The sequence below is a fragment of the Halyomorpha halys genome, unplaced genomic scaffold (assembly GCF_000696795.3).
Source record: "Halyomorpha halys isolate HHAL.00 unplaced genomic scaffold, Hhal_1.1 Scaffold107.1, whole genome shotgun sequence".
Taxonomy (NCBI): Eukaryota; Metazoa; Arthropoda; class Insecta; order Hemiptera; family Pentatomidae; genus Halyomorpha; species Halyomorpha halys.
The window spans coordinates 1,129,250-1,148,885 of NW_027112128.1; the positions used below are offsets into that span (position 1 = coordinate 1,129,250).

The 19,636-nt window shown below is 30.2% G+C and overlaps 2 protein-coding genes and 1 long non-coding RNA gene across 3 annotated transcripts in view; 2 read left to right on the forward strand and 1 right to left on the reverse strand.

Annotated features, from left to right (window-relative positions):
• Pdxk (pyridoxal kinase) overlaps positions 1 to 3,897 on the forward strand; it is a 7,918-nt gene extending 4,021 nt beyond the window's left edge. The window contains exons 4-7 of the mRNA XM_014415885.2: positions 536 to 656; positions 735 to 883; positions 975 to 1,163; positions 1,273 to 3,897. Of these exons, the coding sequence (XP_014271371.1) occupies positions 536 to 656; positions 735 to 883; positions 975 to 1,163; positions 1,273 to 1,385 (572 nt within the window). The 3' untranslated portion in view covers positions 1,386 to 3,897. The remainder of the gene's footprint in view (positions 1 to 535; positions 657 to 734; positions 884 to 974; positions 1,164 to 1,272) is intronic.
• Positions 3,898 to 6,956: 3,059 nt separating this feature from the next.
• On the forward strand, positions 6,957 to 9,159 carry LOC136796427 (uncharacterized). The gene is made up of 2 exons (XR_010844140.1): positions 6,957 to 7,369; positions 8,800 to 9,159. It is a non-coding gene; the product is annotated as an uncharacterized lncRNA (long non-coding RNA).
• Positions 9,160 to 10,082: 923 nt separating this feature from the next.
• Positions 10,083 to 18,884, reverse strand: LOC106677749 (zinc finger autosomal protein). The gene is made up of 6 exons (XM_014415843.2): positions 18,697 to 18,884; positions 18,339 to 18,407; positions 18,167 to 18,247; positions 16,910 to 16,981; positions 16,452 to 16,508; positions 10,083 to 11,690 (listed from the first exon to the last, which is right to left on the reverse strand). Exons 1-6 carry the CDS (start codon positions 18,755 to 18,757, stop codon positions 10,480 to 10,482), a joined length of 1,551 nt encoding a protein of 516 aa, XP_014271329.1. The 5' UTR covers positions 18,758 to 18,884; the 3' UTR covers positions 10,083 to 10,479.
• Positions 18,885 to 19,636: the final 752 nt, after the last annotated feature.

Sequence of the window (19,636 nt, forward strand, 5' to 3'; positions counted from 1 at the left end):
ATTTCCTATAAGTGTTGGTGACAACCACCTGATCTTGAATGGGGAAAATGAACTCTCCTGTTTTGTGAAATAAATATCTTTTTTTAAGCCACTAGACTGAAGCAATGAAGCAAACCATTTTATTCCTGATTCGGACAAAGCTTGGTAAAAATTGCAATATAATGATCTGTTTTTCCAACTCAGAAATTCTTCGTTAGGGACCTCTTGCTCCGGTGAAATCAAGTTCAATGCATTGTCCAATGACCTTATTGCTGACTATATTGGAGATTTATTTTGTAGAAAGCTATATCTTAGGATATTTCCCTGCTCTCTGCAACTCAGTTGAAGCAATCCAAATCAGAAAGAAATATAAATTAAATAAAAGATTTTCCTGTCAAACTTCATTTGTATTTGTGTATGTTTTTAACTAGAATGGATTAAGTTTTGATTACTTGAATAACTTGGCTGCTAAATCATTTTTGAATACTTAAAAATTTACATTTTATTATTTGATTAATTTATTTTTAATCAGTGTACTAAAATGTATGTCTTGCAGTGTGTGATCCAGTAATGGGTGATAATGGAAAAATGTACGTACCTGAATCTCTTCTCCCTATCTACAGAGACACCATAATCCCTCTTGCTGATATCATTACACCAAACCAGTACGAGTTAGAGTAAGTTTGTTTTGAATTATCGTAGTTCAAATAATATATTTTAAATGTAGTGCTTAAATAATTAAGTATATTCAACAGACTTCTGACTGGCAAGCAGATAAAAAATGTAGATGATGCTTGGGCAGCGATTGACAGCTTCCATGATAAAGGTTGCAAACATGTAGTCGTATCTTCCTCCGAGTTGGGTGATGAAAAAAAATTAGTTGCTTTTGCTAGCAGTATAAAAGGTTACTCTTTCATTTTATTTTTCTTCACTTTTTTTTTTATTTTGTTTAAATAGCTTTTTAAAATTAAATAAATTTTGTATGCTTCACTTAGGTGGAAAGAAGACAAAAGTCATTGTCGACATACCAAAATTAAATTCAAACTTTACTGGAACTGGAGATCTCTTTGCTGCTTTATTTTTGGCATGGATGCATAAGACTGATAATAATCTTACTAAGTCATTAGAAAATACTATAGGCACCTTACAAGCTGTTTTAAAGAAAACACTCTCACATGCTTTGGGTACAGTTTTATAATTAGCAGTATCTTTTTAACAATTCATTATCAAGAATACTTAGGATGGTAGAAACTCTTGTTTTTTTTCTTTAACTCAATTACTTGTTATTTTTAGAACTATCTAAAGGCTCATCCCCGAGACCTGAACATTTGGAGCTGAGGTTAGTCCAGAGCAAGAACGATATTGAAAATCCTGAACCAGTTGTCCAGTGTCGAATAGTTGCCTGAATTCTACCAGTACCTGTATATAATTGTTAGTTGTTATTTGTCTATGTTATGCCAACCTGAGTGCAATCAATATAATAACTATATGAAAACCTATTCAAAATGAAATTAAGTGCTTAGTATTGTGGAATTATAGTGGTATCATATGCTGACATGTTGAAGTTATCAGCATGCTGTTTCTCTTAGCATAAGAGTATCATGATTGTAGGTGTGGGAATAGGTTCTGGGTTTGAATCTTAGTAGTTAATTTGCATCTTATAACTAAGCACTTGTCTAATCTTTTGACCCAGCTTAAAGTCGAGGCAACCTGCTCCTTACCTTTCCCACTTCTGATTATGCTTAGATGCTAGGGATCCCTGCTGACTTATTTTATTAGTTTTAAACAATGCGAAAAGCTATTAATTTGGTCATATAAAAAATAACAAGGAATATTAGATAATAATCTAAACATTACTTTTATTAACTTAACTCTAACATTAAACTAAAATAGATGAGATCTCATCTACTATTTTAATCATAAAAACAAAAACTATACTTACCTATTCTCAATTAGCATTCAATGTTATTTTTTATTTCTAACTAAAACTTCTTAGTCTTAGTTATAGCTTCTTATAATGTATTGTCTTCGGTTACATTCCTTCCTTACTTAGAGAAGCCCTTTTTATTCTTTCTTTTTTTATTCTATCCTCGTATTTTGTTAACCCTAAATGGGTTGATTCAACTGAGCAAAGATTAATATTTCGGAATTCACAATGTATTTATTGTTGTGGTTCAATATTCATTCGTATACAACAAATTTATCTTGATAGTAGTTAGTAAAAAGATTGCCAACGTATGTTATCTTTTAACGACTGAACTTTCATCTATTTAATAATATATCACCACATCTGTGATATTCTTTTTTCTTCTTTTTGCAATACCTACTAAATCATAAAAATAAAATAAAAAGTATTATTAAAGGCACTAAAGAGTAGGCATTGCTAAGGATGTTACAATGTAAGTGCTGTGAATGACTGATCAATACTCTGAGTAATTTTTTGTTTTCTTTAGCTGATTGGATTCAGGAATTAAAACTTTAACCAAAATTTTCATCTGACAATCGATACTAATTTAATGTCGGGAAAAATAGGTTTTATTTTTCAAATTTTATTTGAAATCGGGAAAAGTAATTTAGTATTCCTAGCCAGAATTTGAATTGCGGTAATATTGATAAAGAATAGTAATGCTTTATCTGCTTCACTATTAACTCTAATATCTAATTATATTTGATATCATTGAAACTAGATCTTATTTTTAATTCCATTTTTAACTTAGATTCCCTATTGTAGTATCATAAACTGCTAGATTTATTTTTTAAAAAAATAATAATTTCATGATTGTCATCACTAGCCTGTCAACAGCAAAATGTTGAATAACTAACTCAGGGAAAATGGTGGGACCAATTAAAAGCAGGCTCTTTTATCTTATAAGTGATATTTTTCTCATACCAACTTTTTTTAATATGGTTACTAAAACTTACCCAAGTTAAGTTGGGGCCACTAGATTAGACAGGTAGCAGAAGTTATCCTAATGGTAGTATGTGACTAGTACTGTTGTATTATAACTTATTTTAGTTTTATTGTTGTTATTGGTTGTTTTTTACTTATTTAATCTATTTAGATTATATCATACAAGCCAAAATATGTTAATATTTGTCTTTGACTCATTTAGGCCAAAATATGGAATTGGGCTTTAATTTGATTCCTATGATATGATTTCTCATTTAAATTTTAATTTATTGATAGATTTAAAGTGCCTGTAACTGACAATATTAAATTATATAATGTAGGAAATTATAATGAATATGTACTTAAACAATTAACCATTCCAATAGGGCTGTCATATTCAAGTTAATTTTATCTTATGCCTTATTTTAGTAAAAGTTTATCATTAAAAAATGAAATATATATAAATAAAGATAATTAGTACTTAAAAATATTGGTATACTATATAAACTACTACAAAACTTAAGTACTATTACATATTAAATTATGAACTATCACTAAATTATTACTGCTAATGAATTAACAAAATTTAAAATTGATAAAATATATTTTTGCTCCAACAAATGAGTCCACAGAAAAAATGATTCAATGAGTCTCAAAAAATTACAGTTTAATGTTTCTCTTTTAATTGCATAATAAAATTTAACAATTTGATGGTTATGAAAATTTTGTTAAACCCTTAGACTATTGCCTATCAGTATGAGCATGAATAATTGAAAATACTAAAAGTGAGCTGAAGCATTTTTTCTGTGAACTCTTCAAATGCAAACTATAATTAGCTCTTAAACTAATTTTTTTTTTTTTTACACTCTCTCTAAAATAAACAGACTGATTAGTTACAGATTTTCCTGGTAAGTTTTTTGTTATTTGTTACAAAGCTAATTAATTGTTGATTATTGTTATTAAAATATATGTTTAAATATGCTGCCAAAATATTCTACAAATCATAAATAAACAGTATCATACTTGAAGTGTTTTGTTTATTTTGTTTGACTTCTGCATGACATCTTTCAAACAATTCTACATGTTTTAGCAAAAATCTGTATTTAAGACCATTATGTTAAATTATATATGTGTGTGTGTGTGCAGAAAAGTAATTTTTTAACGTTTAATATATTTTAAAAAAACATGTTTTTTTACATGTTTGAACAGAAAAAAATAGTTATTATCTATAAATGCTGTGAAGGCTAAAAAATTGAGTTTCAGACTATTAAAACCCATCAACAACTATTTTCCAACAATTTAAAAACAAAGAAATATAATGATTTTTGGATATTCGATTAGAATAATTGTAATTTTGGCTTTTGTTTTATATAAAAATTTCTTCTGAAAATAATAACTTTTTGCAAAAATGTAAAAAAAAAAAATAATCGGAAAATGGCTTAGAGATGGCCCAAAATGGTTCAAGATTTGTTCATAAACTTTATTATTAAGAAATATACATATGTGAGGCCTGACATGGGCATACCCAGTGAGATCCAGTAGGGACAGATGCCTCTCATCCCCAAGAAGTAAATAAAAACATTAATTTAAAAAAAAAAATTTCCAAGCAAATAATAATAATGACTAAAAGCTCTACTATAATTTCCCAAAACCTTTGGGTTTCATATGCCTTTTCCTTGCTGCAATGTCAACCTGAACGACCATGGTTTCCCCCCCCCTAGTTTTGATCCTGGGTACATCCTTGAGACTCAATTTAATACCTCAGAAATGCATTCGAATATGAGTTGTTTCCTATTTGTAACCGCTAGTGGAGGGGGTATGAAGTACTGTTACTTACTTCTTAGAAAGAACATAACAGAGAGTGGAAGCTTCCAAGAAAAGTAAAACCAAAAAAGGACCTCATGGAAACCATTGGGTGTGTCAAAGGATTTTAGTGACCAATTACTGACTTGTCTCAGTTTACATTACAATTGTTGATTTGAACTTGAATGACTAAATGATTAAATCAATTTGTAAATAGTATTTACTTACAGTTAGTATTAGTAGGCGTCGTCTAGCAACTGGCCGATGATTTACATTTTAAATCAGTTGTAGCTAATTATTTTAATTAATTAACTATAATTAATAATTATAATTGTAGCTAATAATTAGTTTCCACCATTATAACTCATTACCAGTCCTGTCTGCGTTATGTGTTTGTTTTAAGATTTTTTTTGTTAAACGTTTTGGTACAGTGCAAACTGCCATTGCGCCTTCGAAATTCCGCGAACCATATTATTCAGTTTCAATAATTCAGATGGCTGAGGAGAGCGCTTTTCCCCCGCCTGGCCACTAGAGGTTTGAATCGCGTGGTGGATGCATTGCTGCTGTCTTTGAAGCCCCCCGGACAAGCTGGAAGTTCCAACTACACAGGCCGTCACCAGAAATCGCTTCGACCTCGCCTTCACAATAGACGCCAGTGTATGCACAGCAGAAAAAGGTCTAGAAGCTCCTAGACTACCACCCCAATTCAATCTGCAAGTCCCCTCATTTAATACCATAGATCGCCTCATACCATGTGGACTGAAGACTAGCTCGCCGCCGACACCGAGGACATAAAAAAGAATAATCCTTTCAGCCGTACTTGCCATTAAATTTAACTTTTCACTATTATTCATTGTAAAACCAGGAGTGGTTTTGATTTTTAATACCTTTCATAGAAGTGAAAAAATTATTATTTTTTTCAATCAAATAAATGTAATAACTAATAAGCACTTATATAATTATTTTTAAACGTTGGTTTCATTCGCCTTTACCCTGCTGAAATATCAACCTGATTGACTACACCTTGCCCCTCAGTAGTTTTGACCCTGAGGCCGCTCTTCTCATTAATACGTCATGATTGTTAATTGTGATTAATAACAATTGATTAACAATACAGTTCACTGCGTTTAATGGATATCATTGTGCTGACTAATTTAATTAAAATAGGAATACATTACTGAGCCGTTATAGACGTGGGCCCACTTTTGAAAGAAGCGCAGCGTCTATTTCTTTGCATCGATACATATATAAGTATACATTACTGTTACAACCAGAAAAAACTTTCTCTGACCTATCGAAGTTTTAAGATCAACTTTTCTTTAGGACCATCTCTTCACTCCCTCTCGTCCCACAGTATTGTATTATGTATAATAATACAGGTTACCAATAGGTAACCGTCAAATTGAGCTGTAATTTATGTAAATATGTTCATCCATTTTCATTATTTAGTTTGCTAATTCTATTTTAATTCCTATTTATTAATTTTATTTATAAATGTTTTGTTTTGATTAGATGTTTATGTTAATAGTTAGCCATGTCAAATAAATGTTTATATCCCTGCCATTTTGTTTTTCTTTGGAGCTTCCTTCTAAAAGACTTCGTTGATTTGCGGTGGCTTCAACATACAAATTTATCGATAACGACGTAGTGGTAATATATAAAAGGGAGAAATTCCCACTTACATCAACGCTAACCTGGACAATGAAGGCGTGATCAACTCCCCACTTTTTACTTCATTTTCTGTTTGAAGTGGGGCATACCCTCATCCTAAGGTGAAGACGTAAGTTTACGTAACTTTTTAACAAATGATTGATAGTTGCTTATTTGCATTTTGATTAATCAAAAGATTACTAATTAGCAAACATGGTCGCTAGAGTATTATTGCCAGATATTTTTCGGTTTTTTTTACGTTTTCACAATATCCGCGAAAATTAATCATTATTTTAATTTTTGGTTGGCACCTACAAAAACCACAATGTGAGCCCTTGAACAAGTTCATACCACAATTACAACCTCTGTTATTACACGACCGTTTTACGAAACGTGATCTTTTGCCTATTTTTTTGTTTTCATTGAAGCACTATAACAATTTAACATGAAACAAATTTTCGTCACGTTTGTAACGCATCCTGTTGCCATATAACAATATTTTCAATAATATTTATATTTCTTTATAATAAGTAAATAAATATTTATTTTTCTCCTAATTATGTAATTGAGCCCAAAACGTCGTTCAGTTGTACAAAAAAAAAAGTGAAAATTAATTTCCTGAAAATAAATATAATAAAATTTTAACAAATAAACCCTTTGAAATTTAGTTGTAGCTACTAGGAATTTTATATTTAAAAACAACGGGTATGATACAAATGGTTTTGGGTTAAATCAACCGATTATTCCCTCCCCTACTCTGCTGTTTTCCATGTTCACTCGTCTTGTTACTTCCTCTTTTGTTCTCTGCCGATTCTTTGTTTTTTAACATTACAACAGAAGTGTTCTCATCCCACGTAATGTTATTTTTTATATTGATTTGTTGTAGCCCATAGTTTTTCATTTATTTTTTCTTATGGCAGGTATTCCTCCATTTCCAAGTATTTAAGGACAGTTATTTTTTTAGAATGGATTTACTACTCACAGTTAATCATCTGGGATTATAGTGGACACATGACGGCATTTGATGGCTATCTCGAGAAATATGTGGTAAGTTACCTTTACCCTTTTCATGTTTAATTCCTGCACTTTATTTTTTTTTCAGCTTTGTCCGTCATATCACTTTAAAGTAAGCACACTTTTTAAGCCAGATCCAAGTGTTTGCTTCCTGCCTCAAATTCAAAATGCCTACTAATGCTTGGTTAAGAGTCGATATCCACACTCTAGTGTGTTCAAGAAGCAAACATGGTGAACGTTGGATTAGTTTGAACTATTGCTTTCGATTTAAACTATTTTCATTATAAAGAGGTATAAAATTAAGATTGGTGAAATTAAAGGAAACATATCATCACAAAAGTAGATGATAACACTTCATAGAAATAGTACTACATAACCTATAAATTCAATGTTCTTTCTATTAGTTTATGAATGATTCCAAGTTGAACATGATATGGCAATCATAAACACAATGAGAATAACTATATAACATCGATTTATTTTTTTCTGTATTGTAATCAAAAAATATTGACAGATTTTACTGCTTCCGTGTTTTTATGCTTTTTTTCGGAAAAAAAAACTTTTAAAAATTCAAGAACCACCGGTTTTTTAGATTCAGTACTAATTTTGCAAACATAAGCGTATCTAGAAAATTTAATTTTTTGCATGAGTAAGCAATAGTGGTTGAAATTTAGAGTGGACCTTGCTTACAACTTCCTACTGAAGAGGGTCCAGCCGTTTTAAGGCTTTTTATTTTTTTAATGAAAAATAGATCTATCAAGAAAAATACGTTTGACCATCTGTGAACGAAAGTATTGGAGGGAATTTAATAAGATTGATATGGAACTATCTCAGTACCAAATCCCACATTATCTCCAAGCATGTTTTACCTTCCCAATCCTCTTGTACTGCACCTGCTCCATGTAGTTCTGGATAGCCAGAAGTGGTTGTTGGACCAGATTCTAAGTTAACTACATATGATAGATATATAGAAACTATATATTATTATTATAATTAGTAGTAACTAAATAATAATAAAAGGCTCTGAGAGTAAATATTTTTTTTTTCAATATCTTTTAAGAAGTTAAAGCAAAAATTGTTTTTTATTAATTTGACCAATTATGTTTGGTTGATATTCTACACTGTTTAAGCTTAAACTTTCAATAACCACCAGCTATAGTTTTACTTACAATAGTTAGTGTGATTTAATTTACAGTCAATTCGACTCAGATCAAAACATCCGTGAATATAAAGTCATATTAAAATAAAATTTCCTGTGAAAATATTTTTTTTATTAGCAGCTTGAAAAACCCTCTGGGAATGGTTTTAAAAAATACAGATTTGTTTTGTTTTTAAAGAAAAAATTGTCTAGTTCACTATACTGTAAATAAAATTTAAATAGTTTTACCAAATTTAAATAGTTTTTAAATGATTACAATTAAACAGAGAACATGACCAAAAAAAAAACTTCTCATTGCCTATAGAGAACGGAACCATAATCTATATGGGCTTTTTTGTTGCTTCTGGGATCAACCTTATCCTCCTCAAATATTGCTGAAGACCTCTGGATCACCCTTTGCATATATCATTTATAATGATCTCCATTATGGCGTTGAACATTTCTGACTCCTGATATAAGAGCCTTATCAATACTGAATATAAGGATGACGACTGATCAGCTATATCGACTCATTTTGGATATTTGTAAAATATGTAAATAAAGTGTTGGTTTTTTAAACATCAGTGTTCAATAATTGTAATCCTCCAACTCTCAATTCCACCCTAATAATGTATGATCATTACAATTTGATGTATGTTTGATAAAGTAAAAAATATGATCAATACTTTTATTTATTTATTATTAATATAAAATAATATTAGTTACTTATTGGGGTTATTATTGGTAATGGTGATATATAACACAAATGTTGATATTATAATAATTGTTTTCTTAAACAAAAAAAATACCACTACAAACCATGAAGGATCTTGGGTTCAGTACTTTGTAAGGAAATACTGTTTCTTGACCAACAGTTGTGCTAAGAAGTGATTTAGTCAGGATCACACTTAACTACCAATTTATTTCCTCAATCTAGGGCATCCACTTTATAGGGCGTGACTATGTTCCTAGAGGGTCTCCCAACCCCAGCGTAGATCACATTTAAAAGAGTAATTTATGATTAGTTTGCTTTAACAGTGGCACATCTGAAAAAAAATGTTTTGCTTTTATTTGGATTTGGGTGTATTCCAAAGATAGTACTAGGTTACTTTCTCTACTGGGGCCATCCTACAGACTCTCACAAAGCTAACTGGCTGTCACACTCAGTTTGCAGTACAATCTATAGGTTACATAAAATACAAAATAAAAACTTTTTTTGTCACTAATGCCACAATTAAAAAGTAAAGCAGCAATTATCTGTCACAATTGGACTTGAACCGAGGCCCTGGGAATAGATGCACAATGATTTGTTTCCTTAAAGTAAAATATAAAGACCAATAACATTTTCTGACAAAAATATCTCAACTCTTCTTTAAAATGTGTTGGACAAAAATTTCTCCGGGCAATTAGAATTACAGTAGATAAAACAAGTGTATAATTATCCAAAATATAAACCATAAAGCTATTTTATATTCTTAATAATAAATATAAATTCAATATTTTCAGAGTATTACTGAAGAAAAACAGAAGATTCTGATATCACAATCATAATTCGATAAGATAAGCTCAATAGATTGACTTAATGAGAAAGTAAACAAAAAAACTTGATAACTTTCAGTTCTCTGTTTATTCAATTTTAAATGATTTTGACAGTAGCTTATACAAAGATTGAAAGATCACAACTATAAATTCAATAACTAATCACATTCTTTCTGATAAGATTATGTGAGTTCAAAGTTGTAGTATTGATCATTTCTCGTTAACAGAGAAAAACATTTTAAACTTCACGAGATAAGCAGTAGTTTAACGACCCCTCCATTTGATGGTTGCAACACCTCACCAATAAGAAATTTATCGACTGAGAACACTGATAATCATTTATCGAATTATCTTCCTAAGTATAGTATATCTCAGTTAGAATGTCAGGTATGACTTCACACCTCAATTGCTAAAGTACTTTCACTGAATAAACCCAATAAAATGAACATGATTCAACTTTCATAGCCTATGGATGCCTTACTTTCTTGGTCTTCTTACGTTTTACTTTTTCATGTTTTGCTCTTATATGATACTTAAGATGGCTCGATTGGGATGAAGTATGATCACAATGTGGACAAGAATAAGGCCTCAACTTCTGATGCACAGCCAATATGTGAGTTTTAAGGTAATTAGAATGAGCTGACTTAAACTGACAGTGTGGACAACCATATGGCTTGGTTTTCATATGCCGCGCTGTTATGTGGGACTTAAGGTGCCCAGACTGGACACACCGATATTCACATTGCGGACAACCATAAGGTTTCACCTTGTCATGCCTGGCCATAATATGAAATTGAAGATTGATTCGCTCAGCCGACCTGAAATCACATCTATCACAAGCAAAGGGTTTTCTCTTTTCATGCCTTGCCATTATATGTGACCTAAGATGTCCAGATTCAGCAGATGCATAGTCACAATGTGGACAAGTATATGGCTTTACTTTATCATGCTTTGATCTGATATGAATCTTGAGATAGCTATTGTGGGCAGATCGGAAATCACAATGCGGGCAAGCATACAATTTTTTTTTTTCATGAACAGCTTTGACATGGTACTTTACATGACCTGATTGAACCGATCGGTAAGGACAGTGGGGGCAGGCATAAGGTTTGTCAGTGCCATGCATGGCCATTACATGGAATTTAAGATACGTGGAATGAGCTGATTTAAATTGGCAATGAGGGCAAGCATAAGGCTTAATCTTATCATGTAAAGCTTGAATATGAGCTTTGAGATGCGATGTGTGAGCTGTCTTGAACTGACAATGTGGGCAGGAATGAGGTTTTAGTCTATCGTGCTTAGCCATAACATGGTACTTTATGACACTTGGGCGCATTGCTCTGTAGTCGCAATGGGGACAAGCAAATGGTTTCACCCCAGCACCATGAACCTCTATAACGTGCCTATTAAACGAGCCAGCTTGGATACACTTGAATTCACATTGTGGACAGACAAGAGGTTTTTTCTTTGAATGTTTTGATGTTACATGAACCTTGAGACTACTAATTATTGAAGACTTGAATTTGCAATAAGGACATCTAAATAACTCATGCTTGGTAGTTCCTTTTACTTCCTGCAAGAAGTCCAATTCCCAAAGGTGGTGAACTTTTATATGCACTTCTAAATCTGATATATCATGAGATGTTTCCCCACAGTGGTAGCAAAGGAATGGTTGATCTAAACAAAATAAAAACAACATAATTAAAATTGAAATGTACAATGAAGCTTTAATAACGATTAATGCTAAAACCTTGAAGGACAAGTTTTTTTATTTTTTAATAAATTAAAATATAAAAAAGTCAAGCTTAGTTCACCTTTTAAGATTTGATAAATTGGGAATTCATTAAATCTATTACAGAAAAATTTATATAACTATAAGCAAAGATAAAGAAAATTGATAAATTTTTTTTTATAAATTTTCATCAAATAATTTTAATTTAAGGTTGATATTAAAAATTAATAACCAATAAAATTAATAAGTTCCAACATGTCTATTATGCTGAAAATGAAAATATTCTAAACAAATTAATTTATTACCTAAATAATGTAAGTAAAGTGTATTTTCTTTAACAATAAAAGTTTATTGCCAATTAATAAAAAGATTTTATTTCAATGTTCAAAAAATTAAAAATAAGAACACAATATTTTCTTACAATAATACAAAAGTGCATGTCTTCACAAGTGCAAGCAATCATTAAAACATGCAAAAATGTCTTAAAACTTCTCTTGAACAACCTACAATTTTCTTTCCAATGAAAATTGGTTTAATATAGCAGAATGAGAACTAAGGATTCACAAATAGTGGGTTAAATCAAAGAATAACAACATCTAACTTTAAAGCATAGTCCCCAAGATTTAAAGTTTACAACTGATTTCCTCGCTGATTATTAACAAATCTTATAGGACTTTGTGTTCGATATTTAGGAATTAGTGTTCCTCCCTAGCTGAAAATATTGTACAACCAAAAATAATGGTTTTACTTAGACTTTTTAAATAAAGCGATCATTAAAAAAATTAAAGGGTCACATCATGAAATAATTATTTCTTAAATAACGATTATGCATTAAATGATTATTTGATAAAGTAACTTCAATCAAATAACTACTAGTGTTTATTTCTTGAAATAATTATTCATTCAATGACCATTCATTGAAATAAAACAATATATCTCTAAAATAATGTTTAAAATCAATAAACATTACTGGAGATAACTACATTGTAGGGAGATAGTTTACAACTATTCCAACAACTATCATAGCCACCAACCTACAGGTAAACTGTATGATAGTTGACATCATGTCAGTTCACAACTATCATACAGTTTAAACATCAACTATCATCTACTTAATAGTATTGTCACACTAGGTCTGATGATATAATACTTGACAGTACATGTAGCAGCAGTGACATTAAACTCGTTCACACTCTAGCAATTTTCAGTCACATCTATCACTATTATGACAGTAAATTCTGTAATGATAGTGAATACTGTATGATAGTGACATCATATCAGTATTTACTTTCATAACAGCAACTATCATACAGTTTAAACCATATCAGCGGGTGCGATGGTTGGTGCCGTAGCTATAAAATGTTACTGTGTATCAGCAGAATCCGATTATACGCTTATCAGAAAGCAGGTTCCTGTTTTATTAATGTACTCATCAGCAGACATTGTAATTTATTGTTGTTTCTGATTGTATTTAACAATTTTAAAACAATCCTGTTGATGTAATTATTAGTAAAGAACTAAGGTAACATCAAGTCAGACTATAGTAATAGAAACTTCAAAAACACAATAGTGAAAATAAAATTACAATAAGATTTCAAAGAGAGAACTAAGGAAGTAAGCATTGAATGATAATATTCAAAATAAGAGCTCAAATAGCATAGGATGAGAGCACCTAAGCAGTTGACATAATGCATACAGGTTGAATAACTACAAAGCATACTACTTAAATTAGGATTGTTTGTTATAACAGGGCTCCATAACTGTAAATTTATATAATGACCCATTAATACAATTAAGCACTGAATATACCTTAGGGACAAAGGCCAGAATTGGTCTCGGAAATATTGCAGGACTTGTGGAGTGCATCAGACAACACAGCCAAAGACTGATACATCAGTGAGAAGATCCCAACCTTTTGAAATAGTTCACTTCTATCAAGCTGAAACCTATTGAAACCAGACTTCCCTAGCTATTATAAATGTTTTTTCCAAGGGGTTCAAGGTGTTCTAGGTGAGAAAAAAAAATACTAAGAACATTACTGATCGCTTACAAGAGACATTTGCTCAATTTGAAATTCCATTGGCATTGCTGATTGATAATGGTATCAATTTTACCTCTGGTGTGTTCAAGAGATTCTAGTAACACTACAGAATTATTAGGTGCATGACAACTATACCACACCATCTGTCATCAAATAACTAGAAAGAATTGCACTTCCAAACCATCAAGAGATCATTGAAGAAAATTAATGTTTTCCTAATGGCTTATAAAACAGCACCACATACCATAACACTCAGATCAGCTGTAGAGGTGATGGGACATGGTGAGGATGATAATGTAGGAGAGATAAATCGGAGGGAGTTTAAGGTAGGTGATCCAGTCATGGCATAGACTTACAATGATTGACTGAAGGAGTGATAAAGAGATAGATCAAAGGATTAATATCCAATGGCACATCGATCTGCTGAGGAGAGAACCATTGACATCATGGAGGCATTGTTATATCTTGTTATTTTATAATTCTAAAATCGATCTAAAACACCTGTTTTTTTTTTTGTTTTGTTTTTTTAGTTCAATTTTGTATAATTCTAATAATTAAAGGAATATCAACAGATTACATGATTTTACATTTGCTTTTATCATACCAATTTAGTTTGAATATAACTTATTTTTCTACATAGGTTTATTAGAAATTTTATATAGTTTGAAGATGTAAGAGAATAATTTTTTATGGCATGTAATATCTATAAAAGTTAAAAAGAAAGAGAGATAGATATCCAAAAAATGTATCTACAGGTAGAAGATTGGAAAGTCCTGGTCTATGGTTTAGTACCTGATAAATACAAACTTATCAACAGCTAGGTTTTTCCAATCCCACAAAAGGCCAAATACACAATTAATAGAGGTTTTGGTACCCTAAGAGGGCATCCCATAACCGGAATGGCTCCAGAGCCCATACAACAACAAAAATTTGTCTGCTGGCCAAGTATCGCTTCATGCATCTGTTGCATCAATAATAAATGAATGAAATGAATTCATCCAAAATAAAAGGTTATCAGACCTAGAATCAGGCAAAATTTAGCTCTGGCTAAAACTATAGCTCAACTAATTTAATTGTTATGGATTAATAATTAAAAGATTAGTTGTTATGTAATTTCCTATAACTAATGCTTGTAAATTAAGCTGAAATAAGTAGCTAGGTATTTTTTTGTAGTTATGAAATATTAATAACTAAAATATTTATCCATAATGACTACATTGAAATAAGCTATAATTATAGCTACAACTAATTTCTGCCCAACTCTGATTAATCCTGTATCCTAACAAAGACAAGAACTATGGCCAATGTTTTGGCTGTATAAGAGTTCAATACGCAGAGAAAGCTCTGAATAGAATAGGATTGTGTAATTTCAAAATAAGAAGTAAAGTTCGATTAGTGGCAGTGCAACCTAACACATAAGTTTAATACTCCAAAAACATTAAGGTAAGTGTTGAATGCCCCTTAATGTTGCAAGGAAGGAGGGAAGATATGTAATCAACACTAATTCAATATTATATAACATAGGACAGCTATTGTTCAGGCACAAATGCATGGCAAAAACACAAGAAAATAGAGCTGAGTACATACCCATTGTTTTAACAAATATTTATATTGAAGAAATATAAGGATTCTTAATTGTTAATCTTTCGATGGGTAGCTGACATATTTCTGTTATTGAAATTACTGCATGCAATTTGATTTTAATAGAAACAATTTTGTTTAATTAGATATTCGTATATTTGTAGGTTATATTACATTTAGCAAAGTAAAAAAATAAATAATAAAATAACAAACATAAACAAAGCCCTGAAAAATAAATAATAAAAAGCAAGAAGCTGAAAATAATAGATAGTCCATTCCTCTAATCCCATAAACTACAAATGTTATTACAGAAATGAAAATTGTTTAGTAAAAAATAATTATAATGAAAAAAAAAAAAGCATAGATAGCATCTGTATCCTCTTTCCCTATAGAACTTAAATATGAAACAAGCATACCTAAAAGCAGTATGTAAACAGTGAGTATACTGGATCAGTAGAACAGTAAATACATAATAGAATATCAAAACAAATCTTGCATGCTCATACAAAGGTATATATAAATTAGATGCGAACCTAAAGATGGTATTTGATCATATGAGAAAATAAAAATTCTACTAAAGAGTCAATCAAGACACACAAGAGAGTATTATCTTACTAAAATAGAGACGACAAAACCTAAGGAGAATGTTCCAGAAAAGAGCAATGAGGAAATTCCATTATTTCCAAACATTTTCCTCACTTCGGTAAGATAGCAGGCCGTTTGAAGAGTTGGGCATGTATTTCAAGGACTTATTTACATCCAATCTGAAAAATGATTTTTATTCAATAAGGTCCCACCTCCACTCCTCAGTATCTGTAGTAGTCAAGAATAGCATAATCCAGATAAATTCACTTAATGATGATGAATGATAAATTAAATGCTTTAACAAAAATGAAATAATTAAGAAAACTAGGATCAGCTACTCAAGTTGTAACATAAACTAGAAACAACTGGAAGATGCCATTCTCGACTAATGAAATATGCCAAGAGGCATATTAACTTGTTAAGCCAACAAAACATATGCATTGCAGTTAACATAAAAACAAGACAAGAAAAATTATGTTAATTTAAAAACTATTAATACCTTTTGGGGAGTTACATCTTTCCAACTTTATAGTATCCTTAATTTCTTCTGCTATACCTGTAAATAGGAAAGGCTAAAATAAGGCATTTTGTATAAATGCAATACAGACTGTTCAAATACATATGTATACTAATAGAATTTTTTTTAGTTTAGAATCAGTTCCTAAAAGTTTAATGACTAATCAGTTAATAACAAATTTGTCAATACTAATCACATTTCAAGTGTCAATTAATTTTACTTATATCTTCTAAATCCCAGAACAACAAGGTCAATAATACAAATTTTCACAGGGTATGTTATGTGAATATATGTTGAATCAAAATATAAGACAGTATCATATATCTAAAATTAAGAGATCAAGAAAAAAAAATGTCAATTTAACATATTTAATGGTAATGTCACTCTTTGTGTTCGAATTATATTGAGTTGATAAAATAACGGGTAATGTAGGAACTTACATAAAGAAGTTGAAGGTTGATTCCATTTATTAAAAGGTTTTTGATCTGCTTCAAAATGGTTCTCTTCCACATCTAATAAAAAATAAGCAATCTATAAGTACAAATATAATAGAGCTAAACTGGCCCATGGATACAAATTAAAAAGACTTGAAGAAAAGATGGCTTACTATTATTATTGAACGTATAGTTCAAATGGTAATATCCAAATTATGAACTTAAAGAATCTTTTAACAAGGATTAATCTACATTGCAATATTGGAGGAATAAAATGTTATTGAAGCTAGAATAACTCCTATCCAGTAATCAGAAAGCCTTTAAGACTCATATAACGATAATGCCATCGAAGAGCTTACTACTAAGTACTAATAGATATCTGGACTAACAGCGTAAAAGTAGCAAGAATTGCTGGAAACGGTAACATCACATATCTAAATAACCAGTACAAATTAATGATCCAATATAGTGATTAAAAGAAGAAACATTGAAAGGATACTAGTTAAGAAATATGCAATCACTGCAAGAAGAAAATATGAACTAACAGACAAAGACATAAGATAATAAAAAGGTATAGAATTATCAAGTCAAATATATGCACTCAGGGTTTCAAATGAACTGAGATTAAAGTCAGTGTCCGTCCAATCTCACAAATAAACATATTTTTGAAGAAGTCTCTCACTATTTACCAACAGTATACAGAATATGAATGACACCAAATTTATCTGAAGCTCTCACAAACAAGGAAGCTAAAGTTACAATGGTATTTAAATTTTTAAAAGCACATTTATCGATGATTTTAATATTTTATTTTACTATATTATATTATTTTTTATTTATGTTGGACTCATATGAATGTATGAGGGTGTGTGTAGCTTTATTATAATAATCCATAGGCATTGTGACCAAGAGCTTTTATGCCTTCAAAAAAAAAAACTAAGTACTAGTTTTGATTTTCCTTTAAGTAATTGATAAGGTTTGTCTAAAAGGCAATAACAAGACAAAATATGAAAAAAATATGACAATATATTTTTTTTAAACATTTCTACTTTAATCGCCATAGAAACCTTCACACTATCTCCACCTGTTATTTTTCCTGTAGATTACATATGATTACTACTATAATTTAGTATCTAAGGAGAAGCAGCTGGGGCAACAAGAACAATCATCTGGGTAACTAACATAAAACAGCACTTGTATATTCTTTTAAATAAAATAAAAGAAATGTAACTAATTAAAAATGTAGGAAAAAGGACACTTTACCTGTTTCATGTGGAAAAGAGGGTTCTTCTTTTATTTCAACAAATGAGCTAGAGACTCCAGTTGTCAATTCCGATAATAAACCTATGAATTACATAATATATCTATCTAATAAAATATATTATTTCCAATAAAAACAAATTTCAAACTTCTAGAATAAATAAAATATACATACTACTACTCTGAGATATTTCACCATATTCGAGGTCTGGTTCTTGTTTTATTGTAAAAGAGTAGTCAGTGACTGTAAAACAACAAAAATAAGATTAAAAATAGTATCTATTGACAATCATTCCAAAAATATATAAGTATACAGAAGTTAAACAAAACTAAAGTGATAGAATAACTAAGCAAGGTGATACAAAAAATAAGTAGGACTATCAAATAATTTCGATTGGGGCAAAAATTGAAGCATTTTAGTGTTATAAATAAACTTACGATAATGAAAAATATATATATATATATATAATCTATAACATGCATGAAAGTCAAACACTAGACATTAAAAATTAAACTTTTAAGACATGCCTCACCTTTACTAAAGGAAGATTCATTAAAAAATAATGGCTCTTGTTTAATAACAATCGTCTCCATTTTCTCCTTCACAGATGGCAAATATTTAACCAAATGTAAAGAAATGAAAGTAGCCAATTTAACAAATTGTCAATTCAACCAGCTGTCAAATGTAACCGGAACGTTTGATTGTCTCAGTCAAGAGAAGGTTATAATAGCAAAAGAAGAACGACTATTGTTACTAGGAACTGTTTAATTAAAATGTTATTATGGTAATTATTGTGAATGATAATTTACTTTAAATATATACAAACATATGTATAATTATTGCACTTATTATTCTGATGAGGTCTTTTTAAACTAATTTTAGAAGATTGTGATTATTTTGTTTGAGTTGGTTTCAGTACCGGCGAACAACAAAAATGAAATATTTATCTCGATATTACGACTTGCATTATTCTAATAACTAAATATTTCATTTAACTGTAGTTTTGACTATTGAAAATTAGACAGAAATAGTTACAATAATGAATGATTTGGCGATGTAGTTTTCGGAAGATATGGGCAATGAATCAAACCATAAGAAACGTTTTTCCTTTTCACCCCTACACAAAGACATTGATATTTTGTTTATGTTTCTAGATGAAGAATTACACAAATTTCATGGGCCTTTTTTCTATGAGTTTGAGATAAAAGTGTAATAAAATAAATGCTTAAAGTTATAAAGAATTATAGAATCAGCGCCTGGAATACTTACAGCAAAATTCTAGATTCGCTTCTATAACTTTTTACTGTTCTTTGAAAACGGCAGTCCATGTATGGATAATCAAGAAAATTTCCGGAAACGGCTCTTCTGGACAATGCTCGTCACCATAATGGCTAAAATTTTGCAATCCTATAAATATTCTATAAATAAATATATAGATATATATATTTTCTTATGTATTGACAATATTATTA

Coding starts and splice junctions, on each gene's coding strand:
- LOC106677749 (XM_014415843.2), bottom strand. CDS start 18,757: ATGGAGACGATTGTTATTAAACAAGAGCCATTATTTTTTAATGAATCT. Junction 16,982..18,166: donor CTCTTTTCCACATGAAACAG/GTAAAGTGTCCT, acceptor ATTTTTTATTAG/ATGTGGAAGAGAACCATTTT. Junction 16,509..16,909: donor TCAACCTTCAACTTCTTTAT/GTAAGTTCCTAC, acceptor TCCTATTTACAG/GTATAGCAGAAGAAATTAAG.